The sequence below is a fragment of the Sceloporus occidentalis genome, unplaced genomic scaffold, assembly GCF_023333645.1.
Source record: "Sceloporus occidentalis isolate IW3139 unplaced genomic scaffold, rSceOcc1.0.p SCAF_7, whole genome shotgun sequence".
Lineage (NCBI taxonomy): Eukaryota > Metazoa > Chordata > Lepidosauria > Squamata > Phrynosomatidae > Sceloporus > Sceloporus occidentalis.
The window spans coordinates 46,546,964-46,563,845 of record NW_028316987.1 but is presented as its reverse complement, the minus strand read 5'-3'; the positions used below and the strand labels follow the sequence as shown (position 1 = coordinate 46,563,845).

Sequence of the window (16,882 nt, the reverse complement as noted above, 5' to 3'; positions counted from 1 at the left end):
TAGCAAAGCAGACTACATATTGGCCAAACAATTCCCATAGCACATCAATGACATCAACCAAAACAGGGGCTAAAACTACAGCTCTGTTATAATCCTAGGTTACATAATTCTTAATTCTTTGGTCCTCCGAAAGTTTTGGTGTACAACTCCTACAGTCCCTTACTATTGGCCATGTTGGATGCAGCTCAGGAGAACTGCAGGACAAAACCTCTGAAGGGCCAGACTTCCCTGCTACATCAATTTCAGCTTATGTACATCCCAATGTGGTGGTGGTAGTGGGTTGACAATAAAGTAAGTGAGGTTTATTACCAATATCACATTCCTTTGGAATATAGCCTATAGCACCTTGTAATTACTGGCAGTCTCCCATCCAAGTACAAACCACAGCTGACCCTGCTTATCTTCCCAGATCAGGTAGGAATTTGTGCCATTGGGGTATTTAGGCAGTAGTCCCTTCTGCATTGCTTTGAAAAGCAGCAGGTCCCAGAAATGGTGAGTAGATTTCATTAATGGTCCATATAATAAATAAATCATCACCAGTGCTTTATTATAGAGTGCCTGCATCTTTTAGAGGATGGAAGATGTTTTACTATTCAGACTGCAACTGTAAGCAGTTAAAAAATTATGGGCTGCTGTCTGCTTCCTAGTTTAAAAACAAACAAAGCATTTTTTTTCCTTTTTGCTTGCAGTATACTTTGGAATATCTGCTTATTTTGCTTTCTTAAGTACCAGTGTGTATTGCTGAAAGGGTGTGCACATACACATATATGTATTCTAAGATTATTAATATAATATGTGAAGACATTGTTACATATGAGAAAGTTACAGGTTAAATCCTGACATCTCCATTTGAAAGGATGGGATCTTGGGTGGCAGAGTTAAGAGAAACTGCTGCCTAAAGGAGAGCTGGTGACAACCAAATATACTGTTTTTGCATGAGATTAAAGCTGGGTCATGCATAGTCTTCCACTTGTTGTTGGACTATAGCTCCTGTGATTCTGAGCCAGAGAAACCAGTGGTGAGGGCTGATGGGAACCTTGTATTCCAATTACATCTAGAGTGCGTCAAGTTGTCCACCTACAGACTAGACAAACTCTGGTTTCATGCATTCATTTTATGTGAGTATTTCCAATAACATTCCTTAGCGGATTTTATCCTTTACTGTAGCTGGTCTTCCAAAAACTGATACCAGCTTAATTTTAGGCATGTGGGCAGAGTTGTGATGAAGAGGCAGCCAACATTTATTAGCAATCTTACGTAGTACTGAAGAATCAAAACAGTTTCACTGGCTACCAGTTCTTTTCCAGGCACAATTCAAAGTGCTGGTTATGACTTATAAAGTCCTATACATCTTAGGTCCAGATTATTTGAGAGACCATATCTCCTCATAAGAACCAGCTAGAGCCCTAAGATCTTCAGGAGAAGGCTTTCTCTTGGTCCCACCAAGATCACAGGTTCGCTGGTGAGGACATGAGAGAAAGCTTTCTTGGTGGCTGCTCCTGCCCTCTGGAATGCTCTTCCATGAGAAGCAGGGCTGGTCCCCTCCTTGCTTGCCTTTCATCAGCAAGTAAAAATGGTTTTATTCAAGCAGGCTTTTAATGTATAATCATGGGGTAGCTTGGCTATTTGTTATATAGGGTGGGTATTGTGGTTTTAATGCTTGTAATTTTATATTGTTTTTAGGTGAGATTTTGACTGTTTTATTGTAATATGTTTTTAGAATTTTATTTGTGAGCCACCTTGGGTCTCCTCCAGGAAGAAAGGCGGGATATAAATCAAATAAATAAATTCTGTTCTCCCAGAAGCCACCTAGATGAATCTTGTAGGAAACCCACAAGCTGGACTTGTTTGACAGCACCCTCCTATTCCCATTCCCATTATCCAGCAACTGGTATGCAGAGTCCTATATTTTCTGATACTGGAGGTGATATAGAGTGACCCTGACCAATAGCTCTTGAGGCTCCCTGTCCTCTATAAGTTTATCTTATTCTCCTTTAATTCTCCTTTAAGTTGACATCCCTGAGTTTCTCTTTTGTTAGCAAACTCCACAATTTGACAGCATACTCTGTGAAGAAGTATTTTACCTGTCCTGGAACCCTTTAAATTATAGCACTGTGATTCCACTTTAAGTACCATCGGAGATTATGGCATTGCCTTTTCTCCCACACTAGATGCGGGATGTAAACTTAAATAGGCAGATTTTATTGCACACCCCTGTGCCCAGGCAATAGACATCCTGTTCCCGGTTCAAACTTCTCCTGCAAATTTTAAAATTGCGAGAGAAGCCCAGATCGGATACAGGATGCCTAATGCCCGAGCACCGGTGTGTGTGAAAAAATCCGCCTATTTAAGTTTACATCCCACATCTGGTGCAGGAGGAAAGGCTGTGCTATAATCTCCATGGTTTCATCCTATGAAATCCTGGGACTAGTGAAAACAAAAGCTGAAGAGGTTTTTTGTGAGGTGCACTTTTAGCAGAAAATTTGCCAGTATGATTGGAAGAAATGCAAATAGTACACACACATGGCTTATTATTATTTTCCTGGCTTTATTTTCAGCACAGCATTACTTCTTCAGCCATGATCAGATATTGTACGGATTAGGATGGCCAGCTGGATATTCAGGTTCTGAAGAGGAATAAGAAAGCCATTCTGTTTTGAATCTTCAAATATAGGCAGGTATGTTCAAGTCATTTTGCAGGAATGTGCATGATTTCATTGTCTATCAAGATTGCCTGTTCTAGGATAATTTAAATATATGCAAAAAGCTGCATCCCTTATCTTAGGTAAATCAGGTTTTTTTTATGACACCTGAATTCAGAATGACTGTGTCACAGTGTCTTCCAAAGCCTGTTTTATCCTGAATATGGGTGGTAGATATTTGCTGACTCCACTATGCAAGGAACTTGGTGGATGTAGAGAACTAGCATGTCATCAAGAAATGAAGGCTAGAGCTAACCTTCCAGGTGTAGAAATTTCTTACCATTAGAAGCATTCAGATACCTAATCTTTCTGTCCCTGCTTTCCTATGTGAATAGTAACATTCTGTGATAACTGTAACAGCTTTTAGAAAAGAGCCAAAGGAAGGTTCTTTCCCCTTTTGTTCCATCTGCACTCCTCTCCTTCTTTTGGTATTGATTGTATCTTTGGGGCTTTGGGTTTTTTTTAAGATTGGCAGTACTGAGAGCCAGTGTGGTATAGTGGTTTGAGCAGATTATCACTCTGGAAATCAGGGTTCAATTCCTCACTTGGCCATGGAAACCCACTGAGTGACCTTGGGCAAGTTGCACAATCTCAGCCCCAGAACACCTTGTGATAGGTTTGCCTTAGGTTTGCCATAAGTAAGAAATTACTTGAAGGCACACAACAGCAACAAAAACTATACTGACCTCATACCTGAAAGCATTTGAAGGGCGAGGACTTGGTATTACCAGTCATCTGAAAAAGATGTATTATTTTCCTCCAGATCACAAAATAAGTTAGTCTTACAGTAAGAGTAAATACCAAAATCAGAAGGTGGAGGTATCCAGTTCTTTGCCTACTATTTCCCAGCTTGACACTCTCCAAATGTTGAGAAGTATAACTCCCATGATCCTCAACCACCACCTGTGTATTTTGACAGGGAACAATGGAAGTTGCAGTCCAACGCAACTAAGTGTGTCATGATGGGGAAGACTGGGCTAAGCCATGTCCAGTCACCTTCCTTAAGATACAGATCATTATTATAAAGCACAATCAGGCAGGATAGCCAGTCTGTCAGGTTCACTGTTCCTTAAAGACCTTTCTAAGAAAAAGCCTTCTCTGGAGTAACTTCCTTGGGGAACGAGACTTTCCCGGGGCTGCTTCCTGTCATGCTGAACCATTCCTTTTAGGTTCTGTGAAATTTACTTCCTTGCAATGTGATTCCCCCCTCCCCTCTTTTCTTATCCTTCCCTCAGTTTTCTTCTTACTCTCCATTGCAGCAGCATTTTATGGCTGGAATCCTGTCAGCAGGAGATGTGCTAGCAGTTGCACTTTTTTGCAAGACATGCAATGCTGGTAAGGGAAATCAGACAAAATCTGCCAACTCTGACCAGCCTATTTCCTTAATGCCTTACTGGCTTCATGGCTGCTTCAATTTCAACTTCTTCCCTGCTGCCACCACCTACACCAGAATAGTTGCACCAGTGTAGTGTATCAGCAAGATTCTGGTGTACATGAGTAAGAACTGTGTAAACATTCTTCTACTCTTTTCACTTTGTGAAGAAAGCATTCTTTTCTTGTACCTTGGTGTTATACCCTCCTTGTAGCCTCTGACTGAATCATAAAGTGTTGCGCATAGAACTCTGTGCTATTCTGAGTGCATCTCTGTGAGTGCTGATCTACTATCATTACTTTGAGAATCTTGTATGATTTTTTGTGACTTCCTCTTTGGTGCATTTGCGCTGGAGACACAATGCAGTTTGACACCACTTTTAGCTGCCATGGCCCCATCTTATAGAATCCTGGAATTTGTATTTTTATTAGGCACCAGCAATCTTTGGCAGAGAAGGTTAAAGACATTGTAAAACTGCAAAGCCCAGGATTCCATAGGATAGAGCTACAGCACTTAAAGGCATTTCTGACAACATTATTTCAGCAGTGTAGATGTACTATTTGTTGAGGCTTTTCAGATAGTAATATACCTGTTCACTTGGGTACTCATTTAATTCCTTTGTATCAGACTTGTAATTTCTCTGGAAATTGCATCCAAGACTGGCATTGTTTCCATGATAAGAATTAGTGCTTACTTTACGGAATGTAAAGGACTAGTTGTTTTTCTGGTGGTATACTGTACCTTTTTAGACTGTAAGGGAGGTTCCTATTCCTCCATACTGCTGTTGCTGCTGCTGCTACTACTACTACTACCACTACTACTATCAACTACACATAGATGACTCAAATGTAAGAGATAATGAGAGGGCTGAATTCATTCCATTCCGTTTGGGTAACTTCCAGCAATCATATGAATGTGAGTTAGGGCCATGAATATAGACACCTTCATCCCTGTGAGCAAATCAGGTCTTTGACAGCTTCAGAGTTGGGACACAATGGAAAATGATGGTTAGCAGTTTCAGAACAAGCCGTATTAAAGAATAGGTTTCAAAACGGGCTTACTCTCCTGGCTTGTTCCAAAGCTAGTTGGCTGGCTGGCTTTCTGACATTGGCATGCTGTCCCATAAATTCTCTGGGCAGTGTACAGTAGATCCTACCTTGAAGGTTTCCTGTTTTATAAGAGCTGGTAGACTTTCTGCCAATGTAGACTGCAACTTATTCACACTATTCTTATGTTCATTGTTGCTGTGGGCAGTGTATCATCTGGTAGCAAACCTGGTGACAAATCACATTAGGCAGACATAAAACATAAGTTACATACAAAATGGAATGCAGTGCCACAAAATCAAAAGCAGCATAAAATATGACAGTGATACAAAATTCACAAAACCTCCAAATTAAGCATACAGAATCTAAAACCGAGAGCCAAAGTACAGGAATAATTTAAAAGACGTGAGTGGCTAGAAAGGACCGAGAAGACCTTAGGGATGGCACCAGGGGACTCTCTCCAGAAAGGCTGTTCTATAATTAGGGAGCTACTACTATAATAAGACTTGTTAGTAGTTACCTGCTTCACTTTTCAATTGACAGGGGCACTCAGATTAGGAGTTGGTATGGAAGAGCCAGAATGGCGTAGTTATTTAATTTGACTCTGGAGATCAGCGTTCAAATCCTGGCTCAGTCATGGAAACCCACTGGGTGACCCTGAGTAATTCTCACTCTCTCAGTCTCAGACGGTGGCAATGGCAAACACTTTCTGAAGAAACCTGCCAAGAAACTGCCTTAGAGTTGCCATAAGTCAGAAACAGCTTGAAGGCACACAACAACAGCAACAATGTGGAAATTGGGCAGGTATGCATGGAAGACAAGCAGCCTTTCAAGACAGTCTTACGATTGCTAATTGTGGCTGGCTGGAGGGAGCACACAACTCCCTTGTTGCAACAGCTCCATTGACTGCCAGTAATCCAATCCAAAGTGCCGGTGACCTATAAAGCCCTATATGGCTCAGGTCTAGGTTATCTAAAGGACCTTTCTCATTCTGTGAGCCTACCCATGTTTTTGAGATCTGCTATGGGGGATGCACCTTTACAGTTACACCTGGTAGGAACAGTGGAGAGGGCATTCTCAGTGGCTCTGGAACTCCCTTCCTAGAGAAGATTAACTCCACCTTCCCTGCTGTCTTTTCATAGGCAGGTAAAAACTTTTTTGTTTTAGCCGGCCTGTGATGGCTGATCGCTCAAGGGGGAAAGGGCTTTTGGAATGTGCTGTACTGTTAATTCATTTTACTTTTTTAATGGTCCTGCTTTCTACTGCTTTTAATTCTATTGTTAGTTTAATTACATTTTTAATTTTTGCATGATGAATTTAAAACTATATCTGCTTTAAATCTTTGTAAACCACACTGAATCTTGGGGAAAGTGGAATATTGTTGTTGTTACAATTACAATTATCTGGTTTTAAGCTGTTTTGTGCTTTCCTGCTTTGGGGCAGGAAAGGAATTGGGAGACAATACATTAAGATACCATTGTCCAAACTTGGGGGGGGGGGGGTGTGCACGCAAAAGGTAGTGTTCAGTCACCTCAGAGCTAATCTGAGGTCTGAAGTGGTACAGAAAAACTTGGTTTTTCTATCTCAGTGAGTACTGGATCAATTTTACTCTTAGGTGCATTCTCCCCTCCCGCATTACTTTCTGATCTCATTTTGAAGGCTCCAATCTTCCAGTCCTCTTGTGCAGGATCAAAGTAGCTTACTCCTAAGCAAGCAGGTAGAAGATTATAGAAAAATAGATTTTTGTCTAAGAAAGAGCCCTATCAATTAAAATTAAAGTTCCTACAGAAAACGTACAGTATTTTGTTTGCACTGAATGATATTTTTGCCTGTCATAGGCAAAGTGGCTCTGATAAAAAGCTAGTATTTCGTGTGAGAGAATGTTTATGGTAAATATTCATAAATAGAGAGATAGTTTCAGCTCCTTTCCATTTTCCTGTGAGTCAGGGCTATCTTTCTGTTAGCTGTTGTTGTTGTTCCTCTCTATGCCCACATGCCTCTCCTTTTCTCTCACTTTTTCTCTCTCTAATTGCCTAAGAGCATAATAAGCTTCCTGCCTGTCTCCCAGACACACTTAAGCTTTGTAAAAATGGCATTGGGGCTATTTGTTTCAATCTCTGCTGCCCTTTGTGGGTTTTTCAGGAATACTGCAGCAAATCCTCCTGCATGAGCAGATGACCTCCGGGGAGGCTAGCAAATTGAGGTGAGCCAGCTGGAGCAATAGGACACCACTGACAGATGGAGCAGGCGCAGAGGGTCAGTACAGGCAGGGTGAAAAGACGAGTTTGGATTTCCAGGCGAAACACGAACTCCTGCTTTGACAGCTGTTTTGCGTAGGGGTAAAGTGGGGGGCTGGAAGAGAAGAAGGCCAAGTGTGTTTTCTTTGCAGGAAAATCTCTTCCCCTTTGTTTTTGTGGAGTGGGCGACTGGGCATTGCTTTTCCTTTGCTAAAGAAGCCTCAGGTGTATTCATTCATACACATCCTGAAACCTGAACTGGCTTGCAGTTGTACTTCCATGGACTAAAAAATGGAATGATGGATGCTTTAGATGTTAATGCACTTTTATGGTGAGTATTATTACAGGCATGCTCTATGCTGATCATACCTACCTCTCTCCACTTACACTTTCTTCATGGCAGGGGGTTGGAGTGGATGGCCTTTGTGGTCTCTTCCAACTCTAGTGTTCTATGATTCTTTAGTTCTAATTATGTATATTAGGTAAGCACCATGCTGGTGCTCCTTCAGATGTGTGGGACTACAGCTCCTTCCTTCACCTGTCCTGGTTGGGGATGATGGGAGTTATAGTCAACATGTTTGGAGACTCCCAGGTTGGGGAAGACTATGTATGAGTCCAGGAATGGATGAGCAATTTTTCCCTCCTTACCGCCTCCCTTTGTATACATGGATGTGTCCCAACTGACCAGAAGTGACATCACCTCTCTTGTGGCCCTCAGTTTGTGCCACAGTGTGGCCATTTTTAGAAGTACCAAGTTTTTTGAGAGAGGGGAGTTATAGAGTTATTGCCCCAAACTCCATATTTTTAGTTTTTGATGATTTTAAGTTGTTATAGGAGTATTTTTCATTGATTTTTTTAAAGGACTCAAAGGAAGAGGTTGGTGGCACCTGGGAGGCTTCATGTGGCCTGCAAGTCATGCTTATGCCATCCATGTGTAAGGCTGTAATTGAAATTGATTATTCTACATCTGTTTTCTTTCTGTAATGTGTGTATGTGTGTGCACGCATTTTAGGTATATCATGCTGCAGTTGTCTGTATCAGTGGTATTCCAAGTAGTGGTCTCTGGACTAGTGCCAGTCTCTGAGTCATTGGCTACCAATCCCTGGTGAGTTCACAGGAAAGAAACAAAAAATGCTGTAAACAGTGGGCGCAACCATTGTTCTGATCCCTGGCATAGTGAAGGGAAAATAATTGTCAGTCCCTCACATCAGATAGTATGAGAAGCATGGGTTTACCATCTTTTCACTTGTAAACTGAAGAGAATATGAATTATAAAGACTTGGTGTGGTCAACTTTGTATTTGTGTTAAATTTTGGTTGCTAGCAATAGAGCTGTCAACCCTCCATATCCATGGATTCCTTATTCACGGATCCAAGCATCCATGATTTGAAAATATTTTTAAAACATATGAATTCTAAGAGGCAAACCTTTTCTGCATTTTATATAAGGAATACCATCCAACTATACCACTGTATACAATGGGACTTGAGCATCCACAAATTTTGGTATCTACAGATGGTCCTGGAGCCAAACTCCAGAGGATACCAGAGGTCCACTGTATATTCATGTGCTGAGCTTGAAGGGTCTGTGTAGGACAGAGATGGTGAACTGTATTGAATTTGTAGACTAGGTTCTGCATTCCTACAGCAATCTGTGGCACCGAATATATGAGGGCATGGCCCTGGGATCATCCCCCTGGACAAAATGCTAGGGTGAGGTTTTCTGCAAGGAATCCAACTTGGCTTTTTCCCCCTCTTCTCTGTTTTGATAGCACAGGTTCCTAATTACAAGAGCCCTATAAGTGTGTCCAGTCTTTTTAGCTTCTAGGCTGGAGATGGGTAAACTGGGGGCAATAGGCTGTATTCAGCCTCCCAAGTGCTATTTTGCCTTTCTCCCATGCTCCCTACAGCTTCCCATTGAAAAACCCTGTTAAGTGTACTATAAATAGGAAACAGAACTAAAGGTACCATAGTCAATATTGTCCGTTTAGTTCCTTCTACTTCCATATTAGTAGTCGATATTATATTAATTAAAGTCCATTTAACTACATTTAAAATTGATTTATATATAAATATAAACCTAATGACATTACTGAAGTATGAGGGGAAATATATTTTGTTAATGAGCAGTTGCAATTCTAGTAAATGTTATAAATATTTAAGAATAGATTTTTAATTAATTTCATCTAGTCTGTTCTACATGTACATGGATATTTTAATGTACTTTTTAAAATTAAAAACACTTTTAAAAAATCAAACAAATACAAAAAAAAGTGACCCCGAATTTGTAGAAAACCTGAAAAGTGGGCTCAGCCCCATGGCAGTTACCCATCACTGTTTGTACAGACATTTTCATTCAGTGTAGTAACATCTGTGACAGGGTAGGAATTCTCTGGCCTGTGGGCTGTAGGCAACCCTCCAAAGCCTTTTGTCTGGCTCCAGGACCCTCGCCCATTATTTTAAAAACTATTTGGACCAAAAGAATGAGAATTATACATCCAAAGGCTTCCATGGTGGGTGGTTCTCCACTGAAATGTCCCCCACTTTTTAAGATATGAAATTGCTTCCCATCCTCTTAAAAAAAGTGAAAGTGATCATCTGGTCACTTGTGGGTTTGAAAAAATAAGATGAGTGCATGGGTTTAGTATGGAAATGATGCACCCATGGGTCCCCAATTTTGAGGGAATCAGAGGAACTTTAAATTTTGTATGTGACTGCATACATACCACGTGTCTCCAGTTTAACCATTTATGTGTTGAGTGCAAATGCTACTGTAGCCTAACTAAATGCCATTACAATCCAGGAGACATATGGCCTGTTACAGACTGCCAAAATAAATCTGCTTCGGGTCTCTTTGGAGGTATGCTGTTTAAATGATGCACACATTCTAAGAATCCGGAAGCTGCACCAAAGCTGCACTCCAGTACTTAGGAATGGAGTGTGGCTTTGGCGCGACCTCCGGACTCTTAGGACCCATGCATCATTTAAATAGCATACCTCCAAAGAGGTCCGAAGCAGCTTTATTTTGGCAGTCTGTAACAGGCCATATAATTATTAAACCTTTTTGGGAATTAAGGCCTCAGTCCTACATCCAGATTCATGGGAGTAGCTCCTGTTGTGGCCAGTGGAACTTCCTTCTGAGTAGATATGTTCAACAGTGCAATCCCTTCTATGTTTGCTAAGATGTCAGTTCCACACCATTTAATGGGGTTTACTTCTAGGTAATTGTACATATCCTATAAATGCTTAGGTTACATTGAGCATGTAACTTAACTTTTGAATAAATATACTATACATAGATTATACTACTGTGGAGCTAACTTTTGAAAGTGATTGTGATTCACGTAGAGATATTGCTGCCTTCCTCTCTCAAATGCAAATGTAGATCAAAATACATTTTTAAGTTAGTTAATTAATTAATTAATTAATTAATTTCCCCCCTTTTCCCCAAGATAAGATTCAAGGTATCTTATATATCTGAGCAAGTTATATTCCCAATATGATCAATGTCAAGAAATAGACATCCCCGTGCAAAATGACAGTCTGCTAAGAAATTCCCTAACAACACTTCTTGATTAAATATTTCAAGGAAAGAATTCTGTCTTAAGCTATCCTAATTTTTTATTTCAAAGATTCATAAGTTGCCTTTAGGGTAAACCCTCCCAGGGTGGAAAATGAAATTTCAAACCACAGACCACAAGAAAGCAATGATTTTGACCATGAGCAAAATTAACAAATTAACAAACAGCATAATGTACAATGGCAACCAGTGAAGTTCTACCTCAATTACATTATGCCAATGTACTTCTATGTGTGGTTATAATTTGAATGTGTACATATTTTGATATGATAGCAGATGAATAATTATACTATAAGCATTCACTTTTAGCCTTCTAACCAATTATTTCTGTAGCTCAGTAAGACTGAAATCTCTTGGAGTCAAACTAGATTTCTGTCTTAAAATATAAAAAAAAATCAATGTTCATTTATTGGAGTTCTTCGAGTGTGCATGATTTTCCCCACCCCCACAGACAGCAAGATCAGTTTGTAATTGCTATTTCTTTCATCCTTCCCTACAGCCACTTAATCTGTCAGCTGCAAGACCAATCAGATAATTTCCTTCCCATAATTCCCCATAGCCCTAATTGCAGTTATTTGCCACCTGATTAACAGTGCACTTGATGGAAATCTCAGCCTACTGAACTGAAATCCCGGAGAAGCGAATGTGTTAGCTGCTCAAACATAAAGCAAAGTGGAAGAAGCTGTGTGTCCTGCCAGATGGAAATAACAAACAACTTTACAGCTTCAAAAAAAGCCAGGTCCCTTCATATTGACTTGGGGTCGGAGATCAGGATTGCAAAAAGGTTTCCGTTGTTGATCTAATGCTGTGTCTGTTGAATTTAGTGACAATGACTTGGCCAGAAATATTGTTGTAACAATCTTTGTCCTGGTGACCATATCCTCATGGTGCATCTGTACCTCATGAGCATTTGTGGCTCCCTAATTCCCATCTTAACTGGCCATGTGGGCTTGGGCTGGTGGGAGGTGGAATCCCATGAAATCTGGAGGGCCACAGTTTCTGCACCACTGCTCTGCCTAATATGAAGATGGCTTTCTGTGATGCACATGGTAGTATTTGGCTCCTTTTCAATGAAATCCGTTTTTCTTTCTCTCTAGCCTGTATGTTATTCACAGTACAAGTTCCTTTTTGAGCTTGAAGACAAAAGAGGCTCCGTTACCAGCCTGGATCATTTGCCTCCTTCTATAGCCTTTAGTTCTTCTTTAACTTACACTCTGTTGAGATTTACACTCCTGGCATAGTCAGGGTAGAAATGGTGTCTTGAACACCACTGTAGAATATTCCAGAGCTGGAGAAAGAATGCTGTTTTGAACTATGACTCTTAGAATTCTCCAGTTAAAACTTCGAAGTTTGCTAAGCTTTCCAAGCTCTGAAATTTTCCTCTTCTGTGGTCCAGCCATTGAAGCTGTAATCCAACATTTATCTGGAGGTAGCATGGTGGTTTGAACATTCGACTGTGGCTCTGGATACCTGGGTTTGAATCCCTGTTCAGCCATGGAAACCTACTTGGTGATTTTAGGCAACTCACATTCTCTCAGCCTCAGAGGAAGATAGAGGCAAACTCCCTTTGAACAAATCTTGCCCAAAAAAAACCTCATTGGAAACGACTTTAAAGCATACAACAGCAACAAAGTCCAGTTAAATTCACTGTGATGTACTTTTGAGCAGACATATCTAGGATGATACTGTTAATGATACTTCAGATTCATGCCCATAACTGGATGATATGAAAATTATGTTGAGGTCCTTAGTATTCAGAATATATTTCAGGTGGTGGTTTTGCTTGTCATCCCAGTACTGTTTGCTTGTTCATTTTATTCAAATTCCTGTTCTCCCCTTGGAACAGATAAGGAGACAGGGGGACAGAATGTGAAGTTCTCCTAATCTCCTCTGTGATCTTTCAGAAGAACATAAGAATCATCTTCTTCTTTAAAATTTGAATCAAAGAAATAATAGTTTCAGTACAAATATACCTTCTTTCCCAAAACATACTGACACCAGTGACTTCTTCCGATGGTTTTGAAAACAGAAAAGTTTGCCTATAACATGGCCACTTCCATAAAATGGTTTTCCTCTAGAGGTGTTGGAAAGTAACTCTCATCCAAGCTAGAATGATGGTACCCATAATCTAGCTGACCTGCAGGGAAACTTTCTTGGGGTAGATATCTGTAGCATCTGTCCCCCAGTATGCATTCATTCATTCATTCATTCATTCATTTTGGGGGTTTGGTTTTCATGCAGTGTCTCTAAAATTAGAGAAGAATCTGGGGCAGTTGTTCCCAGAATATTTTTTTAAAATTTTAGCTTTCCTTGTATGAAAGCTGAACAATTTATAAACTTGAATGGAGATGGCAAATAGATACAGTAATATTTACAGTGACATATTGAAATTTTGCAGCAGGTTGGGTTGAAGACAGATTAGGTTGTGTTGATTTATCCCTGGGTGTAGTAGATCACTGAGGGGTTTTGACTTCTAGGTTTGTTTGTTTGTTTGTTTGTTTACAATGGTTAAAACAAAAAGCTTTCTCTTTTTTCTAAATTAGGCTGCAAAAATAGAATAAAACTTGGGGTGAAAACCAGGAGTAGATTTTTGTGAAACGGGATTGTGATCAGGTCTTGTGCTGAAACCAAATTCCTAGGTGGGATATATGTTCAGCAGGAGCTTTTGCTTTAATTCTAAGAGTACACCCCCTATCTCCATCCCACATCAATCTTTGGCTCTGGTTTCGGGTTAGAAAGAATTCAGGTTTGATTTGTTCTTGGACTCATTTATTTGTCTCCTCCAGCACCACATTTCAAATGAGTTGATTCTAAATGGGTTAACCCTTTTTGTCAATTGGAAACCATTCTGCTTCTTCATATAATAGTCCTTGAAAACTGCAATTTTTGAAGACTTTTTTTGCAGCAGGGACAGAATGGCAAAATTATTCAAATGGAATTACAAAGATTTACATCCCTACTCTGGTTGGTAGGTCTTGGGGGCCCTAGTAAAAATAAGAAATAGTTTTCCAAAGCCTGAAGTCTGCTGACCCATCCATTTTAGTAATAGCAAATAAAACAAAACAAAATAACATCTGTTTTATAATGCTCTGGAGCTTTATTGTTAGTTGTAAAAATTGACTTTGGGTTTCTTTGTTTTTTAGGTTTCTGCTCCACCATGCTAAAGAGGACTGAGGATGCCTCCCTCTTCCTTCCTGTTCACCACCTGCCCTCTTGCTAGGACCTGGATCCAGAATGAACATAGCAGCTGTATTTAATGCCTTGCTAGTGTCTATCCTTGCAGCTGTACTGTGGAAATATATCAAGCTACGCGACCACGTCTTTGTTCTGGAAGAGGAGCTGGTCCTCAGTCGCCAGTCCCAGGAACTCTCTCAGGTTCGCATTGACTACCATGCTGCTCTTCAAGCCCTGGTGGAAGATGGCACCAAGATGGTGTGCACTGGCAGGATGCACACAGACCGTATCTGCCGCTTTGAGTCTCTCTGTTACTCTACCGAGGCAGAAGAGTTTGTCTTTTTCCACAGCAACTCCTCTGTTATGCTCCCTAACTTGGGCTCCCGAAGATTTCAGCCTGCTCTGCTTGATCTCTCCTCAGTTGAGGATCACAACACACAGTATTTCAACTTTGTTGAATTGCCGGCTGCAGCACTGAAGTTCATGCCAAAGCCCGTTTTCGTCCCAGATGTGGCCCTGATTGTGAATAGGTTCAACCCAGACAACTTGATGCATGTCTTTCATGATGACCTCCTTCCAATCTTCTATACCATGCAGCAGTTCCCCGATTTAGACCTGGAGTCCAGGCTTTTTTTCATGGAAGGATGGGGTGAAGGCCTTCACTTTGAGCTGTACCGGCTGCTGAGCAGCAAGCAACCCCTCCTGCAAGAGCAGCTGAAGACCCTTGGGCGTCTCCTTTGCTTTACCAAGTCCTATGTGGGGCTGTCAAAGATCACCACATGGTATCAGTATGGCTTTGTCCAACCCCAGGGCCCAAAGGCTAACATCCTGGTCTCTGGTAATGAGATCCGACAGTTTACCAAATTCATGATGGAGAAGCTGAATGTGAGCTTGGAAGGAATGCCTGGTGAGGAATATATTATCGTATTCAGTCGTACCATAAATAGACTCATCTTAAATGAGGCAGAACTCCTCTTGGCACTTGCCCAAGAATTTCAGATGAAAACCATCACAGTTTCCATTGAAGACCATACATTTTCAGATATTGTCCGCTTGATTAGCAACGCGTCCATGCTAGTCAGCATGCATGGAGCCCAGCTGATAATGTCTCTCTTCCTGCCAAGGGGAGCCACTGTTGTGGAACTCTTCCCTTATGCCATCAACCCTGAACATTACACACCCTACAAAACACTAGCTACTCTTCCTGGCATGGATCTCCATTATATTGCCTGGCAGAACATGGAGAAGGAGAACACCGTGACATACCCAGACAGGCCCTGGGATCAAGGAGGAATTGCCCACTTAGACAAGATTGAACAAGATCGGATCATAAAAAGCAGCGAAGTTCCCCGGCATCTCTGTTGCCGTAACCCGGAGTGGCTTTTCCGTATCTACCAGGACACAAGAATTAACATTGCTTCTCTTATCCAAGTTATCAGGCAAACAGTAAAAATTAAGCCTGGGCCTAAGAGGCAAAAGTGGACCAGTGGTCTCTACCCAGGAAAGGTCAGAGATGCCAAATGCCAGGCCTCTGTCCAGGGCACCACTGAAGCGAAACTGTCTGTGTCTTGGCAGATCCCTTGGAACCTTAAATACCTGAAGGTCCGGGAAGTGAAATACGAAGTTTGGATTCAAGAACAAGGGGAAAACACATACATGCCTTACATCTTGTCCCACCAGAACCATACATTTTCAGACAACATCAAGCCATTTACGAACTATCTAGTCTGGATCCGGTGCATTTTCAACAAAAATCTCCTTGGGCCCTTTGCGGACGTGCTGTTGTGCAGTACGTAACTGCTACCGAGTTCTAGACATTCTGTTGTGTCAAGGGGCTTTACATAAGATGAGCCCAGTCCCATTCTCCCATCATTTGTAGAAGATGACAAGGACTTTCAGACCATCCTAGTGCCTGAGTGTTCATTTTATTGCGTTTTGTGTGTCTTTTCTTCTGCGTATTTCTGGGCAAGTTTGTAAAAATGCTCTTGGCCCTTAAAACAAACCCACAGGCATGAGGCTACAGATTGAAATGAAAATAGAAAGATACTGTTGTATTTTGATTGTTATATAAATCTCACCTTTTTCTGTTCTTGTCCCCATCCTCCTTCCCTCCCTCCTTTTCTCTCTCTTATGGTGAATATTTTAAATACAGCTTTATGCTGAAATTTGTTTATGTCACTGGGTGAGCAATCAGTTTTATATTCTCCAATTTTTAACTTTATTTATTTTTATTTATTGATTGATTCCTGAAAACATTGACCAGAACATTTGGTAGCCAAATATTCATTAAAAACTATCAAGACACTTTCTCGTCCTTTTGCTATTTATTCATAAAAGGGAATGTTAATTCAAATAAGAATTACTATTTCACAGTATTCAAGCTTCCTTCCATTTAAAAAAAAATGTTGTTTTATAATTGAACAGGACCCGGAACAATGGATGCAAGCTACAGGAAAAGAGATTCCACCTCAACATTAGGAGGACCTTCCTCATAGTAAGGGCTGTTTGACAGTGGGACACACTCCCTCGGAGTGTGATGGAGTCTCCTTCTTAGGAGGTCTTTAAGCAGAGGCTGGATGGCCATCTGTCGGGGATGCTTTGATTGAGATTTTCTGCATGGCAGGGGGTTGGACTGGATGGCCCTTGTGGTCTCTTCCAACTACAATTCTATGATTCTATGAATTGTTTTATTGATTGATTGATTAGTTACATTTATGTCCCATTGTTCCTCCAATGAGCTTATGGTTGTGTACATGGTTTCCCTGTTTCCAA

At 40.8% G+C, this 16,882-nt stretch overlaps 1 protein-coding gene across 12 annotated transcripts in view; it reads left to right on the top strand.

Annotated features, from left to right (window-relative positions):
• The window catches only part of POMGNT2 (protein O-linked mannose N-acetylglucosaminyltransferase 2 (beta 1,4-)), a 29,251-nt gene extending 12,845 nt beyond the window's left edge, over window positions 1-16,406 (top strand). For 3 of the 12 annotated variants that reach the window (XM_089532853.1, XM_089532856.1, XM_089532861.1), the window contains exons 2-3: window positions 2,559-2,678; window positions 14,080-16,406. In XM_089532853.1, the coding sequence (XP_089388979.1) occupies window positions 14,171-15,907 (1,737 nt within the window). In that variant the 5' untranslated portion in view covers window positions 2,559-2,678; window positions 14,080-14,170 and the 3' untranslated portion in view covers window positions 15,908-16,406. Of the gene's footprint in view, window positions 1-220; window positions 292-987; window positions 1,119-2,558; window positions 2,679-6,222; window positions 6,267-7,262; window positions 7,324-7,509; window positions 7,689-8,369; window positions 8,463-11,470; window positions 11,676-14,079 lie in introns of those variants that run through there. The other 9 variants (XM_089532854.1, XM_089532855.1, XM_089532858.1 and 6 more) reach the window with 9 other exon arrangements.
• The last annotated feature ends 476 nt before the right edge of the window (window positions 16,407-16,882 follow it).